This window comes from Podarcis tiliguerta, assembly GCF_965153285.1.
Source record: "Podarcis tiliguerta genome assembly, chromosome: 8".
Classification (NCBI taxonomy): Eukaryota; Metazoa; Chordata; class Lepidosauria; order Squamata; family Lacertidae; genus Podarcis; species Podarcis tiliguerta.
Genome location: NC_139541.1, coordinates 41,503,926 through 41,524,405, shown reverse-complemented (window position 1 = coordinate 41,524,405; position 20,480 = coordinate 41,503,926). Strand labels below are relative to the sequence as shown.

The 20,480-nt window shown below is 46.2% G+C and overlaps 2 protein-coding genes across 5 annotated transcripts in view; both read left to right on the top strand.

Annotated features, from left to right (window-relative positions):
* The first annotated feature begins 9 nt into the window (after window positions 1–9).
* CYB5B (cytochrome b5 type B) lies at window positions 10–14,430 on the top strand. 4 transcript variants are annotated; one of them, XR_014514255.1, is made up of 6 exons: window positions 49–317; window positions 5,699–5,827; window positions 6,368–6,394; window positions 12,796–12,827; window positions 13,766–13,909; window positions 14,119–14,430. XR_014514255.1 is itself a non-coding variant. In XM_083452595.1 (5 exons), exons 1-5 carry the CDS (start codon window positions 156–158, stop codon window positions 14,168–14,170), a joined length of 402 nt encoding a protein of 133 aa, XP_083308721.1. In that variant the 5' UTR covers window positions 10–155; the 3' UTR covers window positions 14,171–14,430. The 4 variants fall into 4 exon arrangements, 3 of the variants coding, with proteins under 3 accessions (XP_083308721.1, XP_083308720.1, XP_083308722.1); XM_083452595.1 differs by lacking the exon at window positions 13,766–13,909 and having other exon boundaries at window positions 10–317; XM_083452594.1 differs by having other exon boundaries at window positions 56–317; window positions 13,766–14,430.
* A 4,058-nt stretch (window positions 14,431–18,488) lies between these two features.
* NFAT5 (nuclear factor of activated T cells 5) overlaps window positions 18,489–20,480 on the top strand; it is a 59,738-nt gene continuing 57,746 nt past the window's right edge. The window contains exon 1 of the mRNA XM_083452400.1: window positions 18,489–18,784. Coding sequence (XP_083308526.1) covers window positions 18,556–18,784 — 229 coding nt within the window. The 5' untranslated portion in view covers window positions 18,489–18,555. The remainder of the gene's footprint in view (window positions 18,785–20,480) is intronic.

Below are 20,480 nucleotides of genomic sequence, written 5' to 3'. Positions count from 1 at the left end.
CAACGGCGCGTCGTTCCGATTGGCCTCTGAGCACTATGCCCTCCTCCACCTCATCCCACCCCCGCCTCTCCACCTGGCTGGTGAGTGGGAGGGGCCTAAGGTACGGCGGCCGCGGAAGCCCAAGAATCCCCTTCGGTCGAAGCGGGCGAGTCTGAATGGGGTCGATGAAGGAGCACGGTAGCGGCGGGGACGCGCCGGCGTCGCGCGAAAGGAGGCCCGTCTTCACCCTGGACGAAGTGGCGAAGCGAAACACCGACAAGGAGACCTGGCTGGTCATCAGCGGGCGCGTCTATGACGTAACCCGCTTCCTCAGCGAGGTGGCTATGCTAATTTATGCAAATGAGGCCCCCCACCCTCAGGAGGGGACTGTTTTCCGCTATACGGGAGCGGGGGCTTGTGGGTGGATCCATTCCCACCCAGGGACTTCCTGGGAGCAAGGAGGGAGATGCGGGGCCTTGCTGAGGTCATGAAGGCCCCAACCAGGCCTGGAGGGGCCGAAAGGGGAGACCCCAGCTGGCCTCTGCCGGACGGGGTGAGGGGGCTGGAAAAGGCTGGCCTGCAGGCTAAACATGGCGGGGTGGTGATGGTTGGGATGGCTAGGCCCCCGACAGAGCCTCTTCCAGCCTCCTGGACTTTCAACTGCAAGTAGCCTGTAGATTGGGAAAGGCAGAACACAACGTCATAAAGTCCAGGCTAACTTCTTCCAGCTCCTGACAGACACAAGGCGTTGCTTTGCCATAGCGTCCCCTGTCTTCCTTCTAAGACTCTGGGCAGGTTCACCCCCTCCCCACAACTTCAGTGGGCTGAGTTTCCTCAGTTATCCTTTGAAAATGTTAAAAATGTATACATAAAAAGTAGCAATACACAGAGAGTAAATCTAGTCAGCCAGAGTCAGTTGGAGGACCACATGGGAATGGGGGTAAAACAAATGTTTTGCATGTAGTAGGCATACAGATTCAGTCCGCAGCATCTCCAGTTTAAAGGGTGGTACACTCTTGCCTGAGATGTTGGATGGCCAGTGTGAGGGGGAAAGGCCTGGAAAAGCCTTGGAGACCCATGGCATGTCACTTTAGATAAAGGGGAGGGCAGGAAATTATCTGAGGCCCTATAAGTATTTTCAGGCTCCCAACTCCCATCAACCCTAATGACCTAATTATCCCAGTGGCCTGGGATGATAGGAACTCATTGATTTACTTCTTTATTGCATTTATATCTCCCTTTTTTCGCCATGGAGCTCAAGGTGGCTTACATGGTTCTCCTGCTCATTTAATCCCCACAACACCCCTGTGAGGTAGGTTAGGCTGAGTGAATGGCCCAATGTCACCCAGGGAGCTTCATAGCCAAGTGCAAATTTGAACCCTAGTTTCCCATGACCTAGTTCAACACACCAACTATTTCACACCGGCAGTCCAAAAATATCTAGAAGGCTGCAAGTTTCCCCTCCCCTTGAGGCAGACAGTACTAGGCTGGTGGACCCAGTGGGTTGACCACTTGGCAGCTTTGTAGGTACACACAACTGCTTATTGACTCTAAATGAGGACAGGATAGCAGCAAATGCTTGTTAAGGGTTTGCATAATTCAGCTAACCCTCTGTGTGAACATATCTTATGTTGCAGCCTCTATTAAGAATTTAGGATCTCACAGGGTTGATGTGAACATTTATATGAAAAGGATTTTCAACTATTTGGAACCCTAAAATGCTTATAGAAATAATTATTAACTGCTAGCAGCCTTGTACCTGGAATTGCTCAGGAATTCTAAGAAATCAAAACATCAGTGCAGTTTTGAAAGGTCCAGTTCAGTGTGCCATCTTGATTTCTAATGGCTTCCCATTGTACCCAAACATAGATAAAAGACGCATCCTTGATCTCAGGAACCATTTTCAAAATTTGGTTACAGTGTCTTAAGAGGTGTCCAAATGCATAGCAACCAGACAAACCATTTTCCAAAATACCTAATAGATGCCAGTATTTTAAAAAGCAAGGTAAGTTTTGCAGGAAGTGGCCACTGTATTGGAAATGTCCGTATTTCAGTGCCTGGTATCTAACATATAATATTGTCTTAAGTCTGATTAATTCCTCAACTGCTTATGAGCTAATTCCCAATTCTGGCTACTCAGTGACTTTGAAGTTGCTGTTTACTTCCCAGAAGTACTGATTAAGAGGGTTGGGGGTGGAATTGTGTGTGCACACAGACACACATGATCACTTTCCTCTTTCCCCTTCCCAGCAGTCCACAGGGTCTTAAGACAAGACAAGACAAGAAAAAGTCTTAAGCTTCTGGTAAATGCACATCCACACCATAATCTGAATCAGATCTAGATTGCAATACCATCTGCAAAAAGAGTAGTCTGGAGACTGAGGACTGTGGGTGGTCTAAATAACTGTTTATTTCACTTAAGTTTCTAGACCTCTTTTTATTGCCTATCCAGAGCAGTTAATAATCACTACATAAAAGCAACATAAAACTATACTAAAGTAATTAGTGCTTCGTTTTTAAAAAATCGATAGCTAATCACAGAGATAAAAGGAAATTTCATGAAAACATTGTACATTTGCAAAAGAGCCTCATAGGTTTGTCCTAATATAAATAGCCTTTACGCCAATTACTAGCTACTTACATGCTTTGGCCTCTTTGATAATGTAGTCTAATGGATTGAGGCCACCACTGAGAAGACCCCACTGTGTGTTTACACTTGTGTGCCTGTGTGAGTTTAAGCAAGGCCTCTTCTACTGTTTCGAAAGGATGGATGAGCTCACAAGGAAAGAGAAGTGCTTTCTGTGGGTCTTATATTGAAGCTGTAGATAGTACCTTTCAGACTCCTAATTAGTTCAGTAGTTCCCAAACATCTTCCCCCATGGACTGCTTGAAAATTGCTGTAGTCTTGGAGGACCACTTATTGATCTTTCTGCCTATTTTAGCAATTGTACTGCAATGTTCTTCAACCTGAAACTCTTTGTGCTTTCTTGCTGCATGATACATGAGTGAGATTGTGGTTCAGCCTGAAGTGCTACCACAGGCTTGTTGCGTAAAGCAGAGGAGGCCTCTTTGCAAAGAGATAATTGTGTTCTGCTCCTGGGGCTCCAGCAGCTTGTCGGTCAATGGGCCAGATGCTGATTTAGTCCTTGAAGCCTGCCAACTGCAGCAGGGATTACATAAATCCAATTCTGTTTAGTAATGTTGCAGAAAAGATTACATATTAAAGAATGAGACATTAGATAGACTTTCATGTGATAGAAGCACATTGGAATGAGGGAGAACTGGAACTCCAAAAAGCTAGGAATTGAATTCCTGGGTAGCTCAGGAGCTGCCTGTGAACACCAGCTGGGTACCCATAATGTATTTCAAGGGAGGATGCGCAGGAATGCTTGCTTCTGGGCCCCTTCTCTTGTGTGCCAAATTCTGGGCCCTCACTATGTCTCCTGCTCTAAATGCAAGTTGCTATGAGACTTTGGAAGATTTAAAATCAAACGTCTGAATAGCATTAGCTCCGGCAAAGAGCTTTGGGTTCCTATACTTGTCTAGGCTGGGGGCATCTTTGCTGGGTACTTTCCAACTTGATTTGGCATTCTGTTCTCTACTGTCTGCTTGATCACTTGGAGAAAAAATTTCTGGCTGTAAATGGCCTTTTGGCTGTGGATGAATTCAGCTTCTCAAACTGACTGTATATCAGATCATCTGTCTTACTGATCCAGCTTTTCTAAGTGACATGGAACGCCAAAACTGTTCTTTAAGGAGAAACTTAAAACCAGAAGATACCAAGAACTTAAGGCAGCATGACACACACTAGCCTAATTCAAAAGCTACCTTTGTATTTGTCTTCTCTCTCCTTCTCTCTGGTAGTATGGAAACCAGATTCAATGCCTGAGAGATTAGTTAGGGCTGAATACTATTCATTCTCAAATAAGCTTTGCTTAACTTCTTTCCATGCCCATCCTTAACTTTGCAGTTCATAAAGACAAAGGAAAGAAGTCAATTGCTGGTGCTTAAATCAAGCCCTTTTCGCTTGTTGTCCATTTCTAAGGCCTTCAGTGTCCACACCTCTTGTGTCATTCTGGGGAGAAATGTGAGCTGCCAAAGGGGGAAGCTGATGACGTCAATCAGAGATTACTCTCATCACCTCTGGCCCCTGCCTCGCCCTTGGAGGCTTCTTCTTTTTCTTTTTTTTTACCCTGGGAGCAAAATCCACCCCAGGGATCCTTCCAGCACATTGAAGGTGTGCCTGGGCATGTTTTGACTGCATTGTACTCTCTGACCTGAGATGCTGTATGTGGCTCCTGCTCTGCCAAAGTCAGTGGCATCTACGACCCAAGGGAGAGGTAGCAGGAGTCCAAACTATTGGAAGTAAAACGCAGATAGTGTAGGAAGCTTCTCCTTTTAGCACATCGGGCAATTGACCACCTAGCCTCACACTATTTATTCCAGCTGCAAGTATCTGTCCACTATTATTGCTATTATTTAGATTTCTTACCTGCCCTTCACCATAAGGTCCCAGGATGGGCTGCAGCAATTTAAAATATAGTTAAAAACAACTTTGAATCAGAAGTATAGGGTGGGCCCTAAAACATTTATTTATTGAATTTATATATCTTCCTTCTAAGGGTGCCCAGGGAGACAAACATACACACAAGTGATAAAAGACCAAATATCAGTTTGAGTACAAATGCAGACAGACAGACAGACAGATAGATAATCAGATGTTGAAGGTCTGTATAAAGAGGTACATTTTCAACAATGACAAAAGCTGTATAATGAAGACAGACACATCTATGTGAGGAGGGAATTCAATAGCTATGGGGCTGTCCTAGAGAATGCTCTCTTCCGGCCTGCCACTATCCATGTTGGGATCAAGTAAAGGGTTTTTGTTTTAACCAAAGATGCCAGCAGGGATTAAACCTGGGACTTTTTATATGTAAAACATGTGCTCATTCCTTGCATCTGTGGAACCAGAAAGCACCGTAGTAATCATAGCGATTCTAGCTTTGCTCATCCTGGCAACCCTCCATCCCACTCTTTAACTCAATCTTCACCAACCTGGTGGTTCCCACAGTTGTTCTGGACCAGAGCAGATGGGTGTCCTTGGGTGGAAAAATGGCTGTTAATATCAGAGGTACAGTTTAAAAAAATCAGATGGGTCTTAAGTGGTCTGAAAAACATTGCATTTGTTTTCTTTTATTATTTTATCTTACATTTATATCAAAGAATACTCAAGGCTGCACATGATTAAAATACAAATACAGTACTGTAAATCTCCAGGCACCTGATGTGTGTTTAAGGGACCAACATTAATGCATTTCCTGACCATGGATAGAAGGAGTAAAATCCGCGGACCTCTTGCTTGCCAGTACTAGGCTTCCAGGTTCTTGGATGGCCAGGGCCTTAATTTTTCAAGCATGTTTAAGGAAACTGGATGGAATTCTTGAGGCTTCCCATAGTGGAGATGGGACATTAAGGCTGCAATCCAACTACACTTACCTGAGAGCAAGTCCCACTGAATTCATAAGGACTTACTTCTGAGTAGATAAGTATAGGATTCAACCGAGTGCAATCCTTTGCATGTCTACTTGGATATTATTCCCACTGAGTTCAGTGGGACATGCCTTGGGTTGTCAGTTGCGTATATGCTGAGGAAGAGAAGCTGGTGTGTTTTTCTTGCTGCTTTTCTTTTTCATAGTTCCTATGTTGTTGTTCTTTGCAGCATCCAGGTGGAGAGGAGGTTCTGCTTGAACAAGCTGGTAAAGATGCCACTGAGAACTTTGAAGATGTTGGCCACTCTATAGATGCCCGAGAGATGCTTGACCAGTACCTTATAGGAGAGGTTCATCCGGTGAGGTCCTAGTATGGGGGAGAAATTGGGAATGTTTGTAGCTTTTATTTAATAAGAATATCCACCTTTGGGTACAGGCTGTGGAGCGCCAGAGAGAAGGTGAGGCACAAACTATTCTTTGCCTCTTTTGTCAAAGAGCTTGTTGTGGGCTTGGGTGGGGGAGCTGATTAATGTAGCAGCATGTGCTCTCAAATGACTTGAACTCAGCCTTTGCTCACCTCCTGCCCTCCAGTTTTGGACTACAACTCCCATAAGCCCCAGCCAGCACAACTGTGTTGGAGTAGATAGTATGACCATGCAAGCTGGGGCTGGTGGGAGTTGTCATCCAAAACAACTAGAGAGTACCAGTTTAGCAAGGCAGCTCTAATGTCCTGGTTTTATTAAATTAGAACTTTGCTCCCAGTTCATTTCTGGGAGTGAGAAGTGAAGGATGCCAGGTACCTCACGTGGCTTGGGCTCTTTCTTGCATGCCAGAAAGATTTTTTTCCCAGGAGCTTAACATCCTTTCTCTTCTTTCTCTTCCTTTTCTTCTCTCAACAGTGTGACCGTAATCCTAATGCCTCCAAGGTAAGTCACTATCCTGGTGAACTCCCCTACCTCCCTTTATTCTAGCATGGAAAAGGTTTTGGGGCACTTGAAAAGGTGCAGTGAGAATGGGCATGTTGTGTTAGTAGAATGCACCTACTCCTTGGTGAGCAGAGCTCACCTCACTTTGACTTCAGCAGGGGTAAAACAGCTGAACATAGGGTGCTGCAATGAGAGCTGCCCTGCTGCACTAGGAGTGTTTGGTTGGTTTCTGCCCTTAATTGGTCAGATTGGGGATGGGGGTGCTGTCTGTGGGCCTTTTCCTCTAGAGAGCCCAAGCCCACTGGTGTTCTGGCTGCAGGTCTTGTGTTCTGCCTCTCACGTCCTCTCTTTCTACCTTGGGGCTTCAGTTCAATGAAGAACTCTCCTTCTGCAGTGGTTCTGTGCCATGCTGCCTTCAAACTTGACTATAAAATTGTCTGTAGCACAGGACAGGCAGATCAATGCCTATCTGTGTTCAGAGGTGATATTCCTCAAAGTACAAGTTGCCAGGGAAGTTGAATAAGAATGGATTGTTGGTCTTACTAGGGTTGTTGTTAGGTCTTTAAAGGATGTGGAATGAAAATGTGCATATGCTAATTTATATGTGTAGGTGTCTCTGGGCAGTGTGTGTGTTAAGTTTTTTAAATGACTGAAGGAAGCAGAAGATTTGAGGCCTGGTGCTTAGTCCCTCTGGGCTACCAACTCCCTTGCCCTCCCTTAGGAACTTCTTGATGGGACATGTGGTTGGCCATTGTAGGAAAGAGTCTGCTGGGCCCCCTTCAGCCTGATCCAGCAGTAGCTGCAGGGCTCTTCTTACTTCCCTCACAAGATATTAAGTTCTGGGTTAAAGGTCCTGGGTTTCAGGACTGTTTACCTTTGCTGGAGGAGAGAGGATTTCCTTGTTCTGCACACAACAGCTTTCAATTGTAGCTGGTTGAGTGGGTGGGGCTGAAAGCACTCCAGGTATGGAACACATCGGAATACCTGAGCAGCCCCTTCCCAGCAAGTCTACCCGGGAGCTGACCTGGCAAACTCTGTGCTGCAGTTGTTGGGAGAATTCTGAGCCTGTCATTGAAGAGCAGTTCCCACGATTGGAGAGGAGCAGTGGGAGCCATCCGCTGGCTATGTAAACACAGCCATTGTGGGTTGCCCAAGTCCCACTGTGTGGTGCCCAGCAGTTCAATCATTTACGACGAAAGGATTATAACATTTCTCCTACCTAACTCGAAGCCCATTCTGTGTATTATCCTCTCTTTCTCGTCATGCTCCCTGACTTGTGTCAACAAAGGCTTGGGGTGACAATGAGGTCCCAGCCAACAACTTGTTGAATTTGTCCTGAGAACTTAAGCATTTGATTCTGTGCTACACTTTGCCCAGAGATGTGCCCCTCTGCCACCAGGGAGCAACCTCAGGTTATTCACAGAAGCCCTAAGTAGCTTCTCTGCTGCCTTGCTTCTTGGTCCAGAGTTGGAAATGACTTTATATGGGAAACACCCACTCCCTGTCCTTCATCTGTTGTGTTAGTGTCTCGGGAAGCTGTAAAGTCAATACCTTTCTGTGATTTATGATACCTGGGCGAGAAAAAGAGTCTTCACAATGTTTTTCCTACAAACATAAAAACACATTGCAGTAGTTTCATTTATAGAACCACCCAGATTTAAAGTTTCAGAGTGACTGGTGCACAAGGAAATATGTGTGTGGTGTGTGTGTGTGTGTGTGTGTGTGTTAGCTAGATGAGCGTGGCTAGTTTGGTTACTGCAGTTTGATGCAAGCCAACATGACAGTTACTGGGTTTCTGGGTTTTCTACGTATGGGTTCCCCCCCAAAAAACAACAACAGGAAAAAAACAAAATGCTACAGGCATGCAAACATGTTTGTACTTTTTTTTCATAAGAAGAATGCCAGGCAAACTTTTGTGGCAGGAACATTGCAAAGAAAGAAAAAGTGAGTCCCACTTAAATCTTGTCTAAGTGTCACTCCTTTCTGACAAGTGAGGGTTTTTTTCCTGAGGAGAGGCATAGAGTAGTGTGGGTGGCCTCAGCCCTGTCCCTGGAACAAAGCCCTGGTTGGCCCATCTGAAGAAATGTGCCCAGGCATACCCTATTATTTGGAAATGACTTCTGTCTGCTCTGCAGTGTCTAATGGCTTACTTGAATCAATTACTAAAAGAAGGGTTTAGACACTGAGGAAGAAGCTGATGACGTTTCTGGTCCTCTGCCTTTACACTGATTCCCCCACCTACACTTTACATGCCCTGAAAGGGAGTCCTGTTTCCCCCTTTCAGGATCCTGATGGCATGGTTTGCATCATAATTTTCTGGACTGTTTACATAGGAGACCATGGTCCTTTTGTAGCAGAGCCAACAAATGAGAGCTAGCCCTTTGCATATATGCCATATTTAAATGGCCCCTGTGTTTTCTGTCTCCTTTGCCTCTGCAGAACTTGAGGTACCCCTCTCCCATCTGCTCCTCAAGCCTTTGAGCCTGTTTTGTGTCTTTTCTTCCTCTGCCAGGCCTAACCAAAGGGGTTGCTTTTGCTTGCTCACCGCCTCTTCTTCCCCCCTAGCTGCTTCTTCAGTGTTGGTTTTCTGCATACTCAGCAAAAGCAACTTGTGTGAGTCTCAAAAGCTAATGAAATCTTCTGTAGGGGGAAACTCAATGGGTTTAGTAGTGTTTACTCCTGCTTTTTCCTTTTTAAAAAATAAATAAAATTATCATGGCTAAAGAAGGGAAATGGTCCCTTTACCTGGGGGCCAATGCAGGCATTGCCTCTTCCAGTGGTAAGGAGACATGGAGGAAGGGCCTTCATAGCCATAGAGAGTGGGAGTTTGATCCAGGCATAGATAGTGGTATTGGCAGGAGCTGGAACAGAGCACCGGGAGCTCACCCCCTTGAGCAGGTTCGAACCACTGACCTTGTGATCGGCAAGCTAAAGAGGCTCAGTGGTTTAGACCACAGTGCCACCCACTCAAAAGTATGCTATACTCGAAAGTATGCTATGCTCAAAAGCACACCAGTGTGAATAGATAAATAGGTACTGCTATGGTGGGCAGGTAAACAGCATTTCCATGCACTCTGGCACTTGTCACGGTGTCTCGTTGCGCCAGAAGTCGTTTAGTCATGCTGGCCATGTGACCTGGAAAGCTGTCTGTGGAAAACGGTGGCTCTCTTAGTGTGCAGCAAGATGAGCGCCACACCCCATAGTTGCCTTTGACTAGACTTAACCATCCAGGGGTCCTTTACCTCCCCCCCCCCCCAATAGTGGCATGGCAGGAGGTGGCTTGGTGTGAGGAAAAGGGAACAAAAAGAGATAAACGGCCCACAAGAAATCAGCTCATACAAAATGGGCAGACTAGGAATATGGTGAAGCGGAGGGAGAGAGCTGATTGGGGTAGAGAGAAGGGGGCTTTTACAATTGCAACAATTGGAGAGGGCCTTCAATACTGAGGGCTATAGTGCTTTCTTCACAGAAAGCCTTTGATTGGATTGACTTGCTATAGACTTGGATCTCTTCTTAATACTTCTGTTTGTCTTGTCTCTCTCTCTCTGCTGATGTCATTGTCTGTCATGAGTAGCCACCAAAAAATGTGGCTATTTCTAAATTGCCCTTACTGGAACAGCACCCTTCCCGCTCATGGATTGGGTTTCTTTGGTGGTGCGGCAAGTTTCTGTTTGCGAAAGGCTTTTCTTGGTTTCCAAAGCAGACCTCTCTGACTTACAGGGGCACCTCAGACGGTCTGCTGCATTGTCCTTCCAGCTTCATGTCTCAGCCTGTGGAATTCAGCTCTGTTCTTGGTCCTTAAGTCTCTTAGCATCTCTTCTCAACTTTCCACAGGTTTTTAGCTTTTCACCACAAATGCAACTGTCTTCTTGCCACTACTTCTGAAATATAGCATTGCTTAATCTGTAGGTTGAATGCAGATTAGTGGATTTCTCTTGGGCATCTCTTTTTACACTTTATGTTGGGCTATTTTATAGGGGGGAAATGATGGGAAGACTCTTTGTCATATAGTCCCCCTGAAAGTAGCTATCCATAATTTCTGTACTGAACAATCTCTTGATCAACAGAAGTAGGGCAACTCCTAGAGGCAGGTAAAAATTCCTTGTTCTGGCAGTAGTACTTCCATCTTTGATATCTGCTCTGATATTCTGTATTTCAGCCTTCCTCATCCTGATGTCCTCTAGATATTTTGGACTACAACCCACATCATTTCTAGCTAGCACAGTTGGTTGCTGTATGCTGTAATACTGAGTGTGTGTGTGGGGGGGGGGGATTCTCCCAGTCTTCTTGTAGCCTTCCCTTTTTCAATAACCTTTACATGTAGAAACAAACAGCAGTCATATAACCTACTACATAGTACAATACTGCAAGCAAATTGCTTCTGTGCTTGGTGTCTTAGACTCACAACATTTTTCATGGTCAGTATATTTATTTGCACTGCCACAGGCCACCGTAATTTTAACAAGTTAAAAACAAGGTTCTGTTTCTGTTTCTGTAGAAACTTAATAAGTTCAGACAGAATTGGGCAATGTTTATTGAAGATAGGTATAACAAGGCACATTCTTGACATGATCCAAAATATTTATTAGAGATGACATAACATATACGATTATTTTTAATGTAATACTTGCAATTTCTTTATTTTTTCTTAACTTTTCTTTGTAAATACATATGGTTTTCTAAAGGTGAATACAAATTATAAATAAATTAAGAACAAGTATTTGATAGTCACTTCTTGCCATACAATCCCTCTTGGCTTGTGCCTGCATCCTCCAAGGGGAGTTGGATAAGATTCTCCTCTCCCCTGGGCTTTTTTGCCCCATCCCAGTTTCTTATCTTTGCTACAAGAAGCGAAGAGGTCTCCTGTCCTAGATCTGAAAACACGAGGTACAAGAGAGAATGCCAGCCACTCTTTGTGGTCAAGCTGTTTGCATTGGGTGCACAGAAAGGCTACTTGAACTTGGTAAAGCAAAGAAGTTATATTATTTCAGCAAGCACCCTTTAGCATTGCAGCTCAGAGCTCAAGCGACAGATTGGAGACACGTGGGATGGGTGCCAAAGGAAGGCTTAGGGCTGGCGCTGGTGCTGGGAGTGTTAAATGGAATCTCATTAAGGAGTTATGTGCATGTTTAACAATTGGCTTCTCTTCACGCTTGGCTAGGAGATTTGGCCGGTGAACAGCACTGCTTTAGACAGCCCTTTTCACAATGATGCTGCTGTCACTTGGCATTTGCAGCTTTGCAATAAGGGAACTATTCACATCTTAAAGGCAAAGGCACCTTTTTGTAACTTCCCTCCATTGCATGGAGAGGCAATTGCTCAAGCTGGCTTTTCATGATGTCTCATTTTGAATTGAGGCCAAGTGTTGTGCTTGTAATGAAGAGTCCATGTGTGGCTGCTGGGTGTGAGGCTAAGCCAGTATGTGGAATGTGTCTTAAGGACACCAAGCTGTGTGCTTGACATAGAGTTGCTGTTAAGACATGTCTGGATGGTGAACAGTGGGGAACTCAAAATTCAGGCCAACAAGCAAGGGCAAAAAAGCAGCACAACACATGGCTTCCATTGTTATGGGAAGTCTCTGCTTGGTGATTGAGCCTTGTAGTCAAGGAGAGGAACCTTATTGATCACAGCAGCAAATAAGAAAGCAAAGGAACACACAGCAACTGGCAAACAGTGATTATCTAAGACAGGCATCCCCAACCTTCAGACCTCCAGATGTTTTGGCCTACAACTCCCTTGATCCCTAGCTAACAGGACCAGTGGTCAGGGATGATGGGAATTGTAGTCCAAAACATCTGGAGGGCCAAAGGTTGGGGATGCCTGAAGAGCTTCCGTATGAAAAGTGCCCAAGTGCTTATAGAACATGGAAGAGGGACTGAAGAGAAACTAAATGTGTGCCCAGACATAGTTGTTGGGAAGAATGGAACATGTTGAGAGAGTAAATGAATATGTGAAGAACCAGGGCAGAGAATGAAGATCCAAAAAACAATCCTCCCATTCGTTTCCTCTTCCAGGGTCATCTCAATGCTATTACCCACCTTTGCTCAAATTGGACTGGTCATATGTCACAGTAAACAACAAACCATGGTATATTGTAAATGAGCAGAAAGCTGGTGCAGGCTGCTTAATCACTCCCACTTTACTCCAACCTGGCTAGCACAGAAACAAACAAACCAGAAGGCTTGGCGTTACATGCAAACTGAGGCATGTGGTTTGTTTAGAAAGTGGGGGGGGGGACCCTAAGTCAAGCCTGGTGGTTTATTTGTCCAGCCAGGCCATGCTAAATATTCATAACCCATAGGTTGCCATGACATGTGAACCAGACCATTTCGTAACCTATAATTTCAGCTTGCATGTTTTATAAAATGTATACAAAATGTGTGTTTGTTTTGTCTTCTCAGGTTCCAAACAAGTCTCCCTCGAAAGAATCAAGGTATGGTATTCTGCTCTGCCAACAGAGTAAACAAACAAGCTTTCTCTAAGTCAGCCTGGTTTCTAAATAGATCTATGGCGCTTCAACATTTGTATGGATCAGCCTCCTGCACCAGCATCTTAATCATGCATCATTCTAGGCTTTGTTGTTACATACTATGATCTGTGGACTGACCATCTAAATTAGTCCTATAAACATTTTATTTTTACATATCTGTAAATGAGATAAATCTACCCACCTTTGACTGAGGCCAGTTCCTAATCTTGTGCCATCTTTGCTGCTCCTGTGTTGTATGAGATTCCTTACTCAGCCATGATAATGTATTTAACTGGTAGCCACATGCAGGCTGAAACTAGTGGAAAGTTCTGAAGCAACCATACTTATTGGGTAGGAATGAACTGCCTTAGGTTTTTATCTGTACCTATAAATGAATGGATAGGGACGCGGGTGGCGCTGTGGGTTAAAGCCTCAGTGCCTAGGGCTTGCCGATCGAAAGGTCGGCGGTTCGAATCCCCGCGGCGGGGTGCGCTCCCGCTGTTCGATCCCAGCGCCTGCCAACCTAGCAGTTCGAAAGCACCCCTGGGTGCAAGTAGATAAATAGGGACCGCTTGCTAGCGGGAAGGTAAACGGCGTTTCCGTGTGCAGCTCTGGCTTGCTAGAGCAGCGATGTCACGCTGGCCACGTGACCCGGAAGTGTCTTCGGACAGCGCTGGCCCTTGGCCTCTTTGAGTGAGATGGGCGCACAACCCTAGAGTCTGTCAAGACTGGCCCGTACGGGCAGGGGTACCTTTACCTTTACCTTATAAATGAATGGATAGAATTGTTAAGACTTTGCTCACAGAACTATGACAGAAAAAGATTCTAGAAAAGAATTCTCCTGTTTTAAGTGCATTTAACATAAATGTAACTTTTTACCCTCCCCTTGCCTTTTTCCTCAGTTTCTGGACAGTCTGGCTGATCCCTGTTTTGGGAGCCATAGTCTTGGGATTGATGTATCGCTACTACGTGATGGATGGGAAATCCTCCTGATTTGACCTTGCTGAAGCTTTAGGACTGGAAACCATGCCTTGCCACTGAAAATGGTGGGGTCTTACTAAATTCTGATGAACACCTAGATGTTGTCCTTCACGTGTATCAGTCAGTCCAGCAGCCCTGGTGTCTGCAAAGCCAAGTGGGAATTTGGTGGGGCCCACTGTTATCTTTCTTGTAACTGCAGAAACAGCAACTTCCTGCCATTCCATGGCATGGCATTTCTGTCACCATTGACCATGAGTCACTTTTCATCCAGCAGCTTCTGGTTCGTCGTGATGGTGCCTCTGATCCATGCCAGCCTGTCCCATTAAGTACCAGCAGAATGAGATGGCATGCTGTCAACATTCCTCTTTAGCAGGAGACCAGCAAGAGAAATGGCTCCACCAGCACAGCGCAGACTGGGAACGGCGGCACACCTGCCTCTTCTCGGGTGTTTTCCTTCAGCTTCTTTCCGTACATGGTTTTTGAAACGGTTAAATGGGTACATTTTTGTTTCAGTCTTCTGGTTTACATAGTCCTAACTGTCTGCCTTTTTAATCTGCCTGATCTGTAATAAAGGACTCTCCAATTACTCTGGTCAGCGGCCTTGTTTTCCTGACTGATTCTGCTACCTCTGGCAAAGCTGGAACTGGCCATCACTCGCCTGCCCTTCCGCTTCTGCTCTTAATGCCCTATTTGAGCGTAGAACTCCAAGAAGCTGGTGTGGTACAAAGCTAGTGGCCTTTTCGCCAACTTTGTACCAGAAAAGCTTGCTATGTTCTAAGTGCAAGCAAGTTGGTATCAACACTGAGGGAGAGAAGGAAGCTGAAGGAAATTGTGCCTCTAGGGTTGAAACAAGAGATGAGGATACCTTTTAGGTTTGTGCTTTTTCATTTGCTCTGAAGCCTGAAACAATGCAAGCAAGTAGCACAAGACAGGCATTGTGCTGGGATAATTCCCTTCCTTCTCACATACTCCCCCTAATTTTGCCTTAAGTGTGTTAGGGGAAGGACAGCCATGAAGCTAAAGTTATCCACTAAGATAATTTTGATGTTGCCTTTCTTCATGGGAGGTCAAGGACTATAGCTTCTTAAAGGAAATTTCGGCATCATAAGTAACATCTAGTGTAAAACTGGTGGCTTGTCTTGAGATTGCAGTTTTCTGTTGGATAACTTTGGGGGTTTAGAGTAGTTCATTTATGGCTCTGAACCCCTCAGGCCTGAGCACTGAATAAACCCAGTTCTTAGTATAATCTTCAGTTACATATCTTGACAGTTTGAAACTAACCCTCCAGGGTTTTTCTCTTGTCTGTTACTAGGCTGTCCACAGTCCTCACCAGTTTGACTGTTTGCTGAGATCAAGGCTGTTTTTGCTAAGGTCAGGTGACTTACACTGTTTTGGAAAGAGTCTCGTAAACAGATATGCATAATCATGTTTCTTTAAAATTAGTTTTCTAGCAATGTTTGGTCAACAGTTTTTTGCCTACATATATATCTGAGAACACATAAAAGCCTTAAAACCATCAATGCAAAAAGAAGAAAAAATGCAGCCAGAAGTTAAATTGGTTCTATGGGCGATTCTCTGAAGACTGGCTGACAGGCTTGTGTCTGTTCTTGTGTCTGTTGAATTTAGATGATAAGGGAGCTAGATATATGCATGTATCTCAGTTCTCCCTCGCTGTAAATCCAAGGTTCAGATCTTGTTGTCTTGGAAACTAATCTGTCTGGAATAGCAGTTATGATGGTAAACACTCAAGAAGCTGTCTGGTTCTGAGGAGGGGGTTGGAGTGCAGACATTCTACATGTTCACGGTTCCTTTCTTAAAACCCTGAGCCTGTGTTAAAAGTTGTCATTGACTATGTTAGTTGAACTTGCTGTTGCTGTTGCACCAGCATCTTAGAAATTAATTTTTTCATTTCCCAAAGGTGATCCCGAAGACAATTATAAATCTGGTTGAATTTGTGTAGGCTGACCTGCCTGGTTTATATCCACAAGACATTTTTTTAAACTTGATTTGTATTGATTTTTCAAGGAACGAAATCCCAAAACAAAAATACAGGAACACCAGAGAACCCGAAGAAGAGGAAAAACAATTGAGACAGAGGAAAAACCTGTCACATAGCAATATAAATGACCACAACAGAATATATATATGAATCAGAGAATTGTAGAGTTGGAAGGGACCCTGAGGGTCGTTTAGTCCAATCCCCTGCAATGCTGGAATCACAACATGTGGTCCCCCATCCTATTTGAACCCATACTGGATGCTGCTCAGCTTTGCAAATGTGCTAGCAGTTTTCTTGTTGCACCACTATTGTTAAAAAGTGTTGCAGTGTGAAATGTTCTTGTTCAGGTTTCCACTCATTCCCTTCCATTCCTCCAAAGAGCCAACCAGCATTCTGTGCCCCCACAGCATGCTCAAGTCTCACTAAGCTCTTCTGAGGGCTTTCTCCCCCTTTATTTATATTTTTATAAAAGGGTTTTGTGTTGTTTTATACATTCCCTCCCCTTGCATTTCTGCATACAGTGGTACCTCTGGATACGAACGGGATCTGTTCCGGAGCCCCATTTGCATCCAGAAGCAAACGTAACTAGTGACGGCACGTCTGTGCTTTTCGCCGCTTCTGCGCATGCACGTGACGTCATTTTGAGCGCCTGTGCATGCACAAGCGGCAAAACCTGGAAGTAACGTGCTCCGTTACTTCTGGATTGCCGCGGAGTGCAACTCGAACACGCTCAACCTGAAGCGCATTCAACCCGAGGTATGACTGTATTTTAAGATTACCCCACACCTGCTGGTACCTCCCTCAGATGGTGCTATTCTGCCTACAAAATGTCTGGTGGCTGGATAATGAATTCACTAGTAGTCTATATAAATGGAGCCCCCACAAAAAAGGTGTGTAAGTGTGGAGCCTTCAAACCCCTCCTTTCCAAGACAGGAAGTTGTCCAAAGTGAGGCAGTGAGAGTGTGAAGGAACAGGTGCCTGGTGTCAGCTGGGAAGGGAGGAAGGGAACTGGCAGGTGCCTTCACATTTGTGGTTCTCTTCTGTCCTCCACTCTATTCCATCTCTCACTTTTTCTCAACAAAACCAACAAAAGAGTGTCTTGCTGCCTTAAAGGCTAGCTGTTTTGTTGTGGCGGAAGCTTTTCTGAGCAATAACCCACTCTACTTCCCACTTCAGTGTGGCTCTTGCTGCTTTTATTACATGTGTGATGGCACCAAGAGAACTGAACTGAAATTAGGCAGAGGCTGCCAATTTATTGCCCTCCAGAAGTTTTGGACTAGAAGTCAAATCAGTCCCAGCCCACATGCCCAATGGTCAGGGATGATGGGAGTTGCAGTCCAGAACACCTGAAGAGTGTAGTGTTGGCTACCCTTGGAATACAGGGTGATTATAATGGTTGGTGAAATTTGGGTTTTGGTTCCCATCGCATGCCCCCTGTAACTCTTCATTTTTTCCTCATTAGCCACCAGCCCTGCCTGACTTGAGTGCTGTATGGGGGAAGCCTATTTCAGAGAAGAAGATGGAGCTCCTCTCCCTCTCTTCTGACCCTGTTTTGTTGAAGGGGGGAGGGGAGGGCCACAGCTCAGGGGAGAAGCATCTGCTTTGCATGCATCCCCGATGGCATCTTGAGGGAAATCCCATCTGAAACCATGGACAGCAGCTGCAAGTTGGTGTAAGGATAGTACTTAGCAAGGTGGACCAAAAGATTTGATTTTGGATAAGACAGCTTCCTGTGCTTGGTCTTGGTGTTGCTATGCTATGGAGTAGTAAGTGGGCAGTCCTCAAGAAGAAAAGTGGCTACTCAAGTTAGCTCTGTTACTTAAAGGAAAACAAACGGTGCAAAGCAAGCTTGGCACCATCCTCAGTACTGGGTTGTTTTGTTTCCCTCTCCAACTGCCCTGGGGGCAAAGATGCTATCATGGTGCTGAAAAGGGATAACTAAAACGATGAGGGAGTTTGAGCTCCTTCCTTATTATTTATTAAATTTGTATACTGCCCTTCACCTGAAGATCACGTCGGTAAACAACAAAAATACAAAATGAGAACACTAAATGCATAATAAAACCCAAAATCTAACCCAACAAACACAAGGAGGCACACAAAGAAGGGCCGCATGATGATCGCAGGGGCCAGGTAGGTTCATATGGAGAGAGGCACTCCTTAAGGTATTGTGCTCCTAAGACATTTAGGGCTTTATAGGGAAAAACCAGCACTTTGAGTTGGGCCTGGAAACCTAGTTGACGGTCAGAGCAGTCGGGCCAGGATCGGGAAGCCGCTGACCAAGCTCGCAAACAACAGCTCAGCCTCTTCTTCCCCTCCCATAAGGGAACGAAGCGGCAGCAGGAGAAGCCCCTCTGGACACCACTTTGCCCCCTCGAGGAGAAAGAAGTGGCGGCGTCAGCAGTCTGGCGGTCCTGGCCACCGAAAGCGGCGTTTGCTTGGGGTGGGGAAGCGTCTTCGTTCCCCGCGTTGCTCAAGGTCAGAGGGCTCTGCTCGTCTGTTCTGGGGGGCAAGAACAGCCCCTCTCGTGGGGCTTGAAGCGGGAGGGCAGCAGCAGGATACAGTATGCGCCCCCCCCCCTTCCGCCCCGGTGTTGGTGCCAAGTGGCCATTAATCCGCAGGCCCGCGGCCCGGACTGCGCAATAAATACCTGTTGCCGGGGGAGGAGGGAAGGGCGCCACGCGGCTGAGCTCCTCCCCCCGGGGGAGACCGATGGTCCCCAGCTCCGCACGCGGCCGAGCAGAGGAGCGCGTGAGCCCCGAGCAGCTGAGACGCCCTTCTGCCCGTCCGTCGAGCAGGCTGGACCCGCGCAGGCGCCCCTGGCACGACGTGGCCGCCATGCGCTCCATGCTGGCCGACGAGAGCGCCTTCTGCGCCGCGCCGCTGCACGACTGGCCTTGGAGCGCCTTCGGAGGGAGAGCCGTCGCCGCCGCCCCCCCAGGTAAGCCGGCCCAGGGCTGGAGCGAGCAAGCAAGCCACGGAAAGAGCCTCCCTCGAGGCTCCCTCTGGGCTCCGGCCCTTCCACCAAGGCAGCGCCTGCCTTTGCTTTGCGACGCCCAAAAGTCAGGCTGCTGGGGTCCAGCTAACCCAGTCTTGTCCTCGCTCACCGGCAGCGGTTAACGTCTCCAGACTTCCGGGCACCGGCGAAAGTCTTCCCCAGTCCGGTCTGGATGGAGCCGGGGACCGCCTACGTGCACACCTCGGCCGCGGTCCTTCCTCGGAACAGTTTTTTTCCAAGAAGAGCGCTTCCTGCTGTCAGAAGCGCTACTGCCCCGGAGGGAACGGCTCTGGGCCGCGGGAGTTGCAGGGCGTTCCGTGCCCCTGTCCCACCTTGTAGCTGTCCCGACGAGGCCCGCTCCCTCGAGTTTCCTTGGCTCAGCGCCGCTCCCACCCTCTCCCAAGCCCGAGTGCTTCGGAGAGGGCTGTAAAAGGAGACTCCCCGAGGGATTCCTGCTCTTCATTCAGAATCCATCTCGGGGGGGGGGGTCATTGAAACGCCCTCCTCGGAGACTCCTTCGCCAAGCCACCCAAGGGGGCTCGATGTGACGCCTTTGCTCAGGATCAGCCACGAAACGTGGCCATGTAGCTTCTTGCTGGGCTAATTTAATGCGGGGTTAAAGACCAGTCAGATAAAGCAGCCAGGAGGATACGCCAATGGATAAGGCTACCAAAATAGGAGGGGAGGGTTAGCAACGAGCAAAACCTGGCTCGAGTCGCCCTTAATAAAAGATCTTTGCAGCTATAATGTTGTCTAGGACAAACTTTAGATTCAAACCCACCCCCACCCAAATCAAAAACATGTATCCATGAATGTCAGTTTTTTTCTTTTAGCAATGGGGTGCAGGTATATTTTAAAGTGCAGCAGCTCATCCATGAAGTGCCCTCTATCCCAGCCATACACTATCCTCAACAAGAGTCCAGAAATGCAGGCAGTTGTGTAAAGACGCCCTTCTTTACAAAATTTAAGGAAGAGTAACTTGTAGCACATGACAACTGCTGTCCAAGGCATATCTACCTGGAAGTCAGATTCGTTGAATATGGTTCTGACTGCAGGAGCCTTAGCAAAAGATCTTCAACCAGCAACTTTAAGCTTCTAATTAGAAATGCAATCTTGCAAAGGAGTGCTACAGCCCTGCATGTCCTCAAGAGATTTGGTAGTTATAGCAATAGCATTTGATGGGGTCTGTGGTCCACCCCATTCTATTATATTCTGAAAGTCACTCCCCACACCCCACCAATCTAATTGCTTGCCAGGGAGAGGATTGCAGGTTGGTGTTCTCTTCCACGCTAGCTTTTAACATGGCTGTAGCTAACCTCCGGAGAGTCATGGGATAGAACAGATTTGATTTCTGGTCTCATCATTTTATTAATGCAGCTTGATAGGACTGAGCTGTGAGTAATTGGAGTGCAAAAGTTATATGATGCTAGTCCTGTAATTTTTAATATGTTTTTATTTTTGGTTGGTTGGTTGGGACTGTCACAAACAAATGAGAGTGAGAACAGGCAGTGGGTATGTTGAGCTGAAAACCTTCTCTTTCCACATTATTCAGGGTTTCTGAAATATTCCATCATAGCTGCTATGTAACAACCAACAAAACCCCTAACTGAAACAAATCACAGAATTAATTGAGACAATC